This window comes from Muscardinus avellanarius (genome assembly GCF_963383645.1).
Source record: "Muscardinus avellanarius genome assembly, chromosome: 4".
Taxonomy (NCBI): Eukaryota; Metazoa; Chordata; class Mammalia; order Rodentia; family Gliridae; genus Muscardinus; species Muscardinus avellanarius.
The window spans coordinates 128,020,999-128,033,913 of NC_137789.1; the positions used below are offsets into that span (position 1 = coordinate 128,020,999).

The 12,915-nt window shown below is 39.1% G+C and overlaps 1 protein-coding gene across 1 annotated transcript in view; it reads left to right on the plus strand.

The window, feature by feature from the left end:
• The window catches only part of LOC308261937 (uncharacterized protein), a gene marked incomplete at both ends in the record, with an annotated part of 85,352 nt that overhangs the window by 68,011 nt on the left and 4,426 nt on the right, over positions 1-12,915 (plus strand). Inside the window, 4 exons of the mRNA XM_080694124.1 lie at positions 7,503-7,663; positions 9,015-9,191; positions 10,017-10,158; positions 12,682-12,869. Of these exons, the coding sequence (XP_080550250.1) occupies positions 7,503-7,663; positions 9,015-9,191; positions 10,017-10,158; positions 12,682-12,869 (668 nt within the window). The remainder of the gene's footprint in view (positions 1-7,502; positions 7,664-9,014; positions 9,192-10,016; positions 10,159-12,681; positions 12,870-12,915) is intronic.

Here is a 12,915-nt window from a genome sequence, read left to right on the forward strand (position 1 = left end):
TTCTATGCTGTCAGTAGTAATGTCTCCTTTTTCATCCCTTATCTTCATAATTTGGGTTGATTCTCTCTTTTTTTTTAGTTAGGTTGGCTAGTGGTTTATCAATCTTGTTAATTTTTTCAAGAAACCAGCTTTTGGTTTTGTTGATTTTCTGTATTGTTTTTTATTCTCTATTTCGTTAATTTCTGCTCTAATTTTAATAATTTCCCGTCTTCTGCTGGCTTTGGGGTTCAATTGTTCCTGCTTTTCAAGGGCTTTGAGGTGTGTCATAAGGCTATTTATTTGAAGATTTTCTATTTTTCTTATGTGAGCACTCAGTGCTATAAATTTTCCTCTTAATACTGCCTTCAAAGTGTCCCAGAGGTTTTGATATGTTGTTTCTTTATTTTCATTTGTTTCTAGAAATTTCTTGATTTCACCTCTTACATCTTCTATGACCCATTCTTCATTCAGAAGTGTGGTGTTCAGTCTCCACATGTTTATGTTGTTTCTCTGGGTCTTCTTATAGTTGATTTCTAGTTTCATTCCATTATGGTCTGAAATGACACAGGGAAGTATGTAACATTTTTTAAATTTGCTAGTGCTCATTTTGTGTCCCAGGATGTGATTTATTTTGGAGAAGGTTCCATGAGCAGCTGAGAAAAATGTAAACTCTGCTGTAGTTGGGTGAAATATTCTATATGTGTCCAACAGGTCCATTTGGTTAATGGTGTTCTTTAGTTCTGAGACATCTTTACTGACCCTTTGTCTGGACGATCGGTCTAGTATTGTGAGAGGTGTGTTGAAGTCTCCCAGTATTATTGTGTTGGGATGTATGTGTGACTTCATATCACAAAGAGTTTGATTTATGAAAGTAGCTGCCCCTATGTTTGGGGCATAGATGTTGATTATTGTTATTTCCTCTTGCTGGACTATTCCTTTTACCAGTAAGATGTGACCTTCTTTGTCTCTTCTAATAAGTTTGGGTTTGAAGTCTAACTTGTCTGATATCATAGTTGCTAATCCTGCTTGTCTTCGATTGCCATTAGCATGGATTACCTTGCTCCAGCCCTTTACCTTGAGTTTGTTCCTATCTTTACTTGTAAGGTGTGTTTCTTGTAAGCAGCAGATGGATGGATTCTGGCTTTTAATCCATTTTGCCACTTTATGTCTTTTTATTGGGGAGTTGAGGCCGTTTACATTCAGTGTGATTATAGAGAGATAATTTTTAATTCCCAACATGTTAAGATCTTATTTCTGTTTAAGATACTGTTTATTCTTCTTTGCTTAGTTGTCTGCTGGATGGGAATTCTTGTTTCTTTGGTTCTGGCGTGTATTACCCATTTCCTCTTTGCAGTTAATCTCCTTGAGTATTTTCTCTAGCGCTGGTTTTGAAGACATAAATTCCTTCAGTTGCTGTTTGTCATGGAAGCTTCTTATTTCCCCATCTAATTTGATGGATAGTTTTGCTGGGTAGGAAATTTTTGGCTGGAAGTTGTTTTCTTTCAGAGTTTGGAATATGTTACTCCAAGCCCTTCTGGCTTTCATAACTTGGTTTGGGAAGTCTGGAGTGATTCTAATTGGTTTGCCTCTGTATGTCACATGGCCTTTTGTTTTTGTTGCCTTTAAGATTCTCTCCTTGGCTTCCACATTAGTCATTTTGACAATTATGTGGCGTGGGGATCCTCTTCTCTGATCCTGTCTAAAGGGAGTTCTATAAGTTTCCTGGACCTGTGTATCGACCTCTTGCTCTATGTTTGGAAAATTTTCTGCTATTACTTCCTTGAAGAGATTGTTGATCCCTTTGGTTTCACCTTCTTTTCCCTCCTCTATTCCAATTTTTCTTAGGTTAGCTCTCTTGAAATGGGCCCATATTTCTTCAATGTCAGATTCCTGCTGTCGGGTTTTTTTTTTCTAAATTAGAAACTATGCGTTCATTTTTAGAATGATCATCTTCAAGAAGCGAGATTCTATTCTCCATGTGGTCTAATCTGTTGTTTATACTTTGAATTGAGGCCTTTACTTCATTAATTGCATCCTTTATCTCTTTTTGACTCTCTCTAAATTCTTTTCGAAAGTCCTCTATTATTTCTAAAGTTATTTTCCTAATTTGATCTTCTAGAGATCTTTGGGTTTCTGTGTTATCAGATTCTGATGTTGTGGGGTTGTTGGCATTCACTGCTCCATTGTTATTTCTCTTTCCCATGATTTTGGAAGTTTGTGCCTTCTCTGGGTTCTTCCCTGAGTCACTACAAGTTCACTTAAGATGCTCTGGATCTCGTGTCTGTGGTATCTCAGTCACCACTACTCCTTAACTGGGTTGTATCACAAAGTCTCAGACCCAGGGAGTCAATTAAGGCTGCTTAGACCGTGGGGAGTGCCAAGTTGGGCGTTCTCCAGTGGGGAGTTGTGACTATGGTATGATATCTCTGCCACTGTCACTCCCCCACTGGGCTGCACTGCTAAAATCTCCGACCCAGGGAGACTATCTGTGCAAGTCCCTGGGAGTGCAGTACTGGGATTTCTCCCCTAGGGGCCACAATTTGACTCACGGTTATTGAGTGCGCTGATGGAGCTGTAGTGAACTCGGTGGATTCGCTGCTGCCGCCACTGGCAATTTGGCACCACTGCCACGGCGTATTTCTTCTCTGGTTTTTAACTCCGCTCTGAGTCCTTGCCAGTTGTGCTGTGCCCGGCCCTTGGGAGCTTTAGATGTTCCCGCTGCCGCCAGCAGTAAGATGCTGCTTCTGCGTCCTAGGCCGCGAGGCCAAAGTACCTCCTCTCTGGATTTGAGCTCTGTTTTGAGTCTCCCTCCTCTCTGGAGCCTGGTGCTGCTAGGGGACGTGTAGGCCGCGCCGCTCTGGCCGCTCTGCGCCGCGGCTCTGGCTGCTCTGCACCGCGGGTCTGGCCACTCCGGCCGCTCCGGCCGTTCCGCGACGCGACTCTGGCTGCTCAGGCTGTTCTGGCCACTCCGCTCTGGCTGTTCTGGCCGCTCCACTCCGCGGCTCTGGCCACTCCGCGCCGCCGCTCCAGCCGCTCCACTTCGCGGCTCCGGCCACTCCGCGCCGCCGCTCCAGCCAGTCCGGGCTGTGGCTCTGGCTGCTCTGGCTGTTCTGGCCGCTCCGCTTGGCTGTTCTGGCCGCTCTGCTTGGCTGCTCTGAACCGCGGCTTCGGCTGCTCTGCACCGCGGGTCTGGTCACTCCAGCCGCTCTGGCGGTTCTGCTACGCGGCAGGCCGCTCCACTCTGCGGCTCCCCCCAATCCGCGCTGCGGCTCTGGCCTCTCCGCGCTGCGCGGGCGCGGCACTTTGGGCTGTTTTTTTTCTGGTGTCTTGTTTTTCCAGCCCTTTTTCTCTGTCCCTTGTAGTTACCGTTTTTATTTTTTTGCTGGTGGTATTTTCTGGCTCTGAAAGGCGCTGGTTTTGTGGTAGTAGAGTTGGATTGTTAGCGGGACTTGTAAGTGCCGCTTTCCTCCGTCGCCATCTTCCCGGAAGTCCCTCAAAAGCTTCTGATTTTTTAAGATTGATTTTGTGTCCAGACACTTTGCTGAATTTGTTAATCAGTTCTATAAGCCTTTTGGTTGAGTTTGTTGGGTTTTTTAAATATAGTATCATGTCATCTGCAAATAGTGAAAGTTAGAGTTTTTCTTTTCCTATTTGTACTCCATTGATTTCCTTTTCTTGCCTTATTGCTCTGGCTAGAGTCTCTAGTACTATATTGAAGAGAGATGGTGATAATGTACATCCTTGTCTTGTTCCTGTCTTTAGGGGGAATTCTTGAAGTTTTTCCCCATTTCATATGATGTTGGTTGTGGGTTTATTGTAAATTGCCTTTATGATACTGAGATATATTACCTGATTTGTTTCAAATAAGAACTCATGAATGTAGTATTTGTGTCTCTTTTATGAGTTAAGGAACAGTGTTTCTCCCTTGGCATGAATATGGGTCATCTATTCCAGATCACTTCAGCATAGAACACTTGGTAGGGAGCATGAAAGCAATAACCCCACCACACTGCATGAAGCCCAAACCAGGTGACATCTGCTTTCCTTTAGCTGGGCTGTATTTCTGTGCCCAGTGCACTGACATGGCTCAAGGTTTCTTTTAGGATCATGCTTACAGTTCTGGCTAGTAATGAGGCAATATGTGGTATTAAATACATATATATTTGGTACTAGAGATTGAATCCAGAGATGATCTACCTCTAAGCGACACTCTCTTGCCCCAGTTTTATTTTTTATTTGGAACAAGTCCTCAATAAGTTGTTGGATGATCTTGATAAATTTCTAAGCCTGACTTTAAACTTGGGATCTTCTTATCTCAGTCTCTCAAGTACTGGGATGGTCTATATGCACAGCCATGTCCAGCCTGCCTTGCTTTATTTAATTATATTATTATTGTTGTTTTTATTTTTATTATCATCATCATTATTTTGGTACTGGGAATTGAACCCAGGGGCATTCTACCTCCAAGCTACACTCCCTGCCCTCTTTTTTATTTTTGATTTTGAAACAGGGTCTCACTAAGTTGCAAAGGGCCTCACTAAGTAGCTCAGGCTGTCAGTGAACCACAATCCTCCAGTCTCCACCTCCCAAGTGCAGGGATTACAAGCATGTGCCACCATGCCCAACTGATTTCCTTTTCTTACTTATTGCTTTGAATAGAATCTCAGGTACTATATTGAAGAGAAGTGGTGATAATGGACATTCTTGTTTTGTTCCTGTTTTTAGGGGGAATTCTCACAGTTTTTCTCCATTTAATATCATGTTGACTGTGGGCCTACTGTAGATTGCCTTTATGATATTAAGTAATGTGTCTTCTTTTCCAGTTCTCTGCACGGCTTGTAGCATAAATAGATGTTGGGTTTTGTCAAATGCTTTTTCAGCATCTATTGAAATGATCATGTAATTTTTGTCTTTGGTTCTTTTTATGTGATGAATTACATGGATTGATTTTTGTATGTTGAACCAGACTTGTATCCCTGGGATGAACCCGATCTGGTTATGGCTGATTTTCTTGATGTGGTTTTCAATGTGTGCTGCTAGTAATTTGTTTAGCAGTTTTGTGTCTAAGTTAATCAACCATATAGGCCTGAAGTTTTATTTCCTTGAACTGTCTTTATTTGGATTTGGCATGTGATGTTGGCTTCATAGAATGTATTCCAGACAGTCCCTTTTCTTTCTTCAAAAATAGGCTAAGGAGTATTGGGATTAGCCCTTCCATGAAGATTTTATAAAATTCACTTTGGAAACCATCTGGTCCTGGGCTTTTTTTTTGTGGAAGGTTCTTTATTATTGTTTCAATCTTTTTTAATTTTTTAATTTTTTTAATTTTATTTTTAAAAATTTTTATTGGTGCATTATATTCATACATCATATTGGGGTAAAAACCTTGTGTGGACATACATGTACATATCACCAATTTAACTCCTACCCAATTCCCACCCTATTTTGTCCCCATCCCTCCTTCCCTTGCTTGGCTTAGTGATTGACTTCAATATGTTTAAGTATGTTGCGTGTTTTAGAGAATTTCCTTCTTCCTCCCTTACATCCCCCCATTTAGGTTATCTTGTTTGCTCCTCTATAGGATTTCCTTTTTCATCTCGAGGTCCTCTATGACCCATTTCTCCTTAGCTTTCACATATTAGGAAAAGCATCTGATTTCTTATTTTTTTCTGACTGACTAATCCCCACTTGTAATCCCCGCGCTTAGGAGGCTGAGACAGGAGGATCACACAGGTTCAAAGCCAGCCTCCGCTACTTAGTAAGGCTCTCAGCAACTTAGTGAGACCCTGTTTCCAAATAAAATATAAAAAAACGTCTGGGAGTATAGCCCGGAGGTAGAAAGCCTCTGGGTTCCACCCCTAGTACCACCAAAAAAATAAAAAAATTAAAAAATAAAATAACACAATCAAAAAATGGGCAAGAGAACTAAATAGACACTTCACAAAATAAGAAATTCAAATGGCCAATATATGCATGAAAAAATGCTCAACATCATTGGCAATCAGAGAGATGCAAATCAAAACTACCCTGAGATTTCACCTAACTCCAACTAGAATGGCAATCATTCAAAAACACAAAAAACAACAAATACTGGTGAGGATGTAGAGAAGTGGGAACTCTAATACATTGTTTGTGGGATTGCAAGTTAGTGCAGCCACTTTGGAGAATAGTATGGAGGATCCTCAGAAGAATGGGATGGAACCTATCTTATGATCCAGCAATACCACTTCTGGGTATCCACCCAAAAGAATGGAAACCAAACTACCAAACTAATGCATGAGTATCTACATTCATAGCTTCACAATTCACAATTGCCAAACTGTAGAACCAGCCAAGATGTCCATCAACAGATGAATAGATTAAAAAATTCTGGGATATGTATATAATGGAATTTTACTTAGCCATAAAGAAGAACACAACTACATAATTTACAGGGAAATGGGTGGAACTGGATAACATTATGCTAAGTGAGATTAGTCAGTCACAAAAAGTAAGAAATCAGATGCTCTCCATAATATGCAGAAGCTAGGGAGAAAATAGGTCATAGGAGGAACTCTACACAAGGAAGGAGAAAGTATAGATAAACAAATAAGGCAACCCAACTGAGGAGGATGGAAGGCACGAAGAAAGAAATTCCCTAATATACATGATTTACATTCACAAACATATCAAAGTCAATCACTAAGCCAAATTTGAGAAGGAGGGAGAGGGGAGGTAATGGGATGGGAATTAGGGAAGGGCTAAATGAGTGATGTGTGTATGTATGCCTCCACCGTCTTGTATTCCATTAAGAGGTATGACTACAATGCACCAATAAAAAGGAAAAAATAATATTAATTATTAAAAAAATACATACTTCAACTCACCCAAAATCTCTTTTTGGCTCTGCTCTTTGGGTTGAACATAGGATATTTTCAATTACTTATTCTGCATAAAAGGTTCCTTTGTTTCTGCTATCCTGTCCTTTTGTATATAGTGCTATATTGTCTAAAAGCTTCACAGACAAATGCCATTTTTCTCTGATTACCCAAATTATTTAACAACAACAACATCAACAAAAAAGTGTTTTGCTCCTTTAAAACTAGCAGAATGCTGAGTTAAAATGGTGTAAGTAAAAAAGGTGGGTGTGAACTGAGCATGAAAAACTCCATAATTTAACTAGCTAGGCTGTAATATTAATTTAATATTTTGCTGTTAAAAATCTATAGGTAAGTTATCACTTTACAATTCAAAGTAACTTTACTTGTGAAAAGTCACTTTGTATTTACATTTTTTGTGTGGGTCTGGGGATGGAACCCAGGAGCACCGGACCTCTGAGCTACACTCCCTGCCCTATTTTTTAATTCCTTATTTTGAAACAGAGTCTCACCAAGTTACAGTGGGCCTCACTAAGTAGCTGAGGCTGTCAGTGAACCGTGATCCTCCTGTCTCAGCCTCCCAAATGCTGGGATAACAAGCATGCACCACCATGCCGGGCTTGTATATACATTTTAATGCTATTTAAATAATTTCCACTCTTCTAGGCTCACCCTGTGATCCCACCTTCATCCTGGACTGTGCTCCCTGCAATGTGATATGCTCCATTGTCTTCCAGAATCGTTTCAGTTATAAACATCCAAGTTTTCTTATGTTGATGGAAAGATTAAGTGAAAACATCGAGATTCTGAGCTCTCCATGGATGCAGGTAAGGACAAGATCCTTTCTTCCTCTATTGTCGTTTTGACACATACAAAGTTCCTAAGGAATTAAGTTGTAAAGTAAAAGTCTGGATCCCAGGATTCTGTCTAGAGCATCATAGGTGAACATGTGTAAATGATATTCCCTATTCTATAACCAGAAAAATAAATTTGCAAATATAGTGCTGGCCTTCAAGCCTCTCAGCTCCCAGTCCAATGGTTTTCTCATTAATACTCAAAAGATTGTTTCTATAAAGTACTTTGCTGACTGCCCAAAGGATCACTGTGTCACTTAATGGATATTCAGGTCCTTTCGGAAAGCTTTAATTACCCACAAAGCCTTTCCTCCAGTCAACACTTAGGGACCTCTTAACTGTATTTCTCCACACAAATATCTTAATTTAAAGACAGAATATTTTCTTCAAGGAAGGATATATGAGACAATAAAGCTGTCAGAAATCACTGAGTGGGGTAGGCATACTTTAGGCTTAAGCTGGAATTGTAGATGGCAAGGTAATTGGATTGGAAATGACAAAATGATTGGTTTATGATATATAAACCATAAAATCCTCACTTTTATTCTGTGTTGAATTAGCATGCTCTAAAATTTGTCTAAAAAGTAATTCTGTGATTTTAGAAAGGTCACTTAATTGTTCTGGTGCAGAATTGGATTTCAAATTATCTTTAAGTCCCTTTCATTCTTAAAATTCTAAGTGGATAATTGATCAATAAAAATAAAAACCACTGGAACTAGCTCTGTACTCAATAAGTCAGGGTACTCAAGCTCAATGAACTGTTTTTGTCATCTCCAGAATATGAACAACATTAATTCATGCCATCTTAAATTTCACAATTATGTGGAAGAGTGAATGTAATAAAATAGATTGACAATTTTTTTAGTATAAAATGATGTATGAGTCTGGAAATCTATTATCATCTTTGATACTTTGTTTGATTTTTCTTCCTCAAATCTTTCTACCAGCATACACAATTGCTTTATTTTTTATTTTATTTTATTTTTTTTGGTGGTATTGGGGTTCCTGGAAACCCTTCTACCTCCAGGCTACACTCCCAGACCCATTTTATATTTTTATTTGGAAACAGGGTCTCTTAGGCCACCGAGGCTGACTTTGAACATGCGTGATCCTCCTGTCTCTGCTTCCCAAGCATGGGGATTACAAGCATGCGCCACCATGCCCGGCTTTACACAGTTACTTTATATAATAAAAAATTTCATTTCAAGGTGAATATAATATTTCATTCATATTTTGAGCTATAATGTCTAACCAGGGCTTGCTATATGGTGCATGTATATTCATTTTGCTTGTAAACTCATGTAGAATATTTTTTTTCTTCTAGCTCTGCAATTACTTCCCTGCTTTCATTGATTATCTTCCAGGGAGTCATAACAGGGTATTCAAGAATATTGATTATATTGAAAAATTTATTTTGGAGAAAATAAAGGAACATCAAAAATCATTGGATGTTAACAATCCTCAAGACTTTATTGATTGCTTCCTGATAAAAATGGAACAGGTAAAATGTTTTCAGTTCTGTTAAGTGATTACTTGAGCATTTTGTGGTTCACTCAATTCTATTTGTTCATGTTCCTCCAAGCTTCACCCCTAGCCCTATTTTTTATTTTTTATTTTGAAACAGGGTCTCACTAAGTTGCAGAAGGCCTCTCTAAGTAGCTGAGGCTGTCTGCAAACCACAACTCTCCTGTGTCAGCCTCCCAAGTACTGGGATTATAAGTGTGTACCACTATCTCATTTTTAATACTTAAAAATTAAGTTTATGTTTCTTTATAGATAAGAAAATTTGCATATTGCATATGGAGAGTGGGATTATTTCCCTGAATAACAAGTAGCCTCACTGTGGCTCAATCTAGGGATAATATCACTGTCCCAAGCATTAGGTAGTCGAATGCCTTCCTTTTTTTCCACTATATTGAGCACAAAGGCCTTCCTTTTCATGATAAAATGTCATGTCCCAAGATAATGTCTCCCCTACCTCATTCTCCACATCTATGGTTTGAGAAAGAGGAAATAATAGAGAAGGAACAGCAACTCTTTTGCTTATGCTTTTTTTTGGGGGGGGGGCAATTGTTCTGCAAAGACACCTACCTGCCAAGAGTTTCAAGAATAAAACTTTTAGGCAGGTCAAGAATAAGGGTGTAGGAAATGAAGTTTGAATCCAATAGTCTGCAGGATCTACAATACCCTACCACAGTTTCTTTCAATACTTTATTCTCCAGGTTATATGTTATTGAACCTAATAACATTCTGAGCTATTTTGGATACAGTGTCATTACATGCGCTGCAAATAACTTATCTGACAAAAGAATTAAATTGTTCTTAGGAAAAGCACAACCAACAGTCAGAGTATACTTTAAAAGACTTGATCTATGCTACTAATGATTTGTTCAGCGCTGGGACGGAAACAATAAGCACAACACTAAGATATGCTCTCCTGCTCCTGATGAAGTACCCACATGTCGCAGGTATGCCCACAGATGACGAACGTGTGAATTTTGGAGTTTCTTGGAAGAGGATACTAGTGTCCGCAACTTGTTTGTCTTAGAAAATTTTCACTCTTGGACCCTTGGTATGACCAGCTGCACTTGGCAGGATGCCTGAGAGAACAGAAGATGGCATGGCAGGAGGAAAAGCAGCCAACTCTGGTGCAGAGTCTGGATTTGTGGCCAGAGAAGAGAGCAAAAATTGGTGTGGGATCCTATTCCAAAAAGACCACTTTATACAAACATGAATTCTTGTAGATACCTTTCCTCATTCCGATAATTCTAATTCTTGGGCAGTAAAAAAGGAAAAACCCTCTTCACTGAAGCATAAGTGTAAATTCTAGGAGTTTGTGAGCCTGCCTGAGACAATTATACCCTGGAAAGTTTTCTGAAAACTTAGATTTATTAGGTAAATAAATCTATTTATTTAAGTAAAGGTATTTGCATACAGTCAGAGGTATACCTAAAGGAATTTTATTAGCCCCGGCATCTGCTTCCATAAAAGTTCTGCCTCACAAAGTAAGAATATCTCTGAGAAGGGTAGCCAATAATTTCTATCTTTTCCCAACATTATTTAAAAAAATTTTTTTTAAATGTTCCATTGGCACAACATATGACACATACTTTTCATCCTGTTCCAGTGGAATGACAGTAGTGTAGTTATAAATGAGAATCGATCCTTTATAATCAGAAGCAGGGACCAGTAAATCATTGGAAAACTTCAACAAATATGCTATTTAATAGAGCAGGGAGGTTGATGGTGTAACCTCAGTGTCATAAGAGGAAGATTTATGAAAGAGGAAATAGAGCTGTGTCCCTATATCCCCAGTAGAATATCTGCTTAGAACTAGAAGCTATGAAAGGGTATAGAGACAAGGGTGAAACAGGAGGCTACCCCAGCCAGTACCCCTTCCATATCATCGCTCCTCGGGTGACTGATTTTCCTCCACAGGAAAAGAGAGGCTTGCTCCCCAGAGAAACTGAGTCTCTCTGTTGAGGAACCTTTTGGGTAGTGGCAAAATCTCTTTGCCCATCTTGCTTTCTGTAATTTCAGAATCTAATTATATCCTCCAGAGCAAGAAGAATTGTGCGTTTGCCATCTTAATAGACCATTTCCCCCAACTTTCCAGCAGAGTAAATGAAATAATAGCATCCACCCAAGATACAAGTCATGGAATTTCAGAATACTCAGATGGAAGAGAAATTCATAAAACCTCCCATACTTTCATAGATAAAGTATTACCATTCATACTTCATGAGATTTCTTAAGTGTAAATATTGTCTGATGTATTGATAAGATGTTAGAGGTGTTTTCAGACCTCCATGTTTGGCATTAATTTTATCCCTTATATTTTTTCTCCAAAAAATACTGGAAAATGTGCTGCATCCTAAGGTGGGAAAGCCAGTCAGAGGAAGCCATGGGCTCCAAGAGTGGGGAGAGATCAGGGGAAGGCCAAGATTGTCAGGGAGGCTGCTGGGCACAAGGCATGGAAAACATCCATTTCAGGATGTACCAGGTGGGTGGTGCAGGTGTGAGGAAAGATGCCAGGGATAAAATGGACATGGCGGATGGTCTGAGGCTTCTCCATAACTGGGCAATTAATCTTAGGAGTTTGAAACATCTCCCTGAGCATTGGTGATAATTATAAATCAAGAATTAAAAATTATGAGTTGAAATAAAAAGAAAAATTTCAGTTAAAGAAGCAAAAATAAAAATAATTGTAGCTTTCTTACTAGAAACAATGTTTATGTAGTCAGCATTCAAATATTGAAGCTTGATATAACCAACAGGTGTAGACTAATATATTCTGGTAAATGGAGTGAGAGGAGGAGTGTGTGTGTGTATGTGTGTGTGTGTGTGTGTGTGTGTGTGTGATTTTTGTGTGTCTGTGTGTATAGATATGTGCTTATGTATGAGACTTATTTAGAAATAAAAGCTGTCATATTTGATCTCAGGAAATCGATAAATTTACACACTAGAAAATAATCATTATTTAAAAAAACAAATATAAAACTACAGGAAGCTTCAGAAGCATCTAAAAATTGTCCAGTGGCCACATTCGAGATGTGAAAGTGTGAAATGATTGCAAACTGTTCACACAAACAAAAGTCACAAACATATTTTTCACCCATTATACATTAACTTTTAATTTCACATTTTAATTTGACATTGATTTAATGTTTGACTTATGTTTGTTTTTCTACCAGGTCTCTGCTTTCTTGACTTAATTATGTTCTGTTTATTTTGTAAAACATTTAGAAATTTCTACCTATGTGAGTTATCATTGATTGCTGATTATGATGTTGTTGATACAATTTAACATCTAGTTCACAGAAGTATGGCATGTATCTCTATTGTGGGAACTCTAGATGCCTCTCTGTGCATATAAGTTATATTTATAATGCTGTTGAGAAACTTTCATTATTCTCCAGGAACCACTGCATTGCTAGGACAAATGTGCCATTTCCCACATATTCAGTAATTTCTTATGCATGTCTTACCAGCTGAAGTCCAGAAAGAGATTGACCATGTGATTGGTAGTCACCGGAGCCCCTGCATGCAGGACAGGAGCCACATGCCCTACACAGATGCTGTGTTGCATGAGGTCCTGAGATACATAGACATCATTCCCAACAGCCTGCTCCATTCTGTGACCCGGGATGTTAAATTCAGAAACTACTTCATTCCCAAGGTGAGCTGCTCTTTTTGTCTGTGTTGCATTTCAGTGATCTGGATGT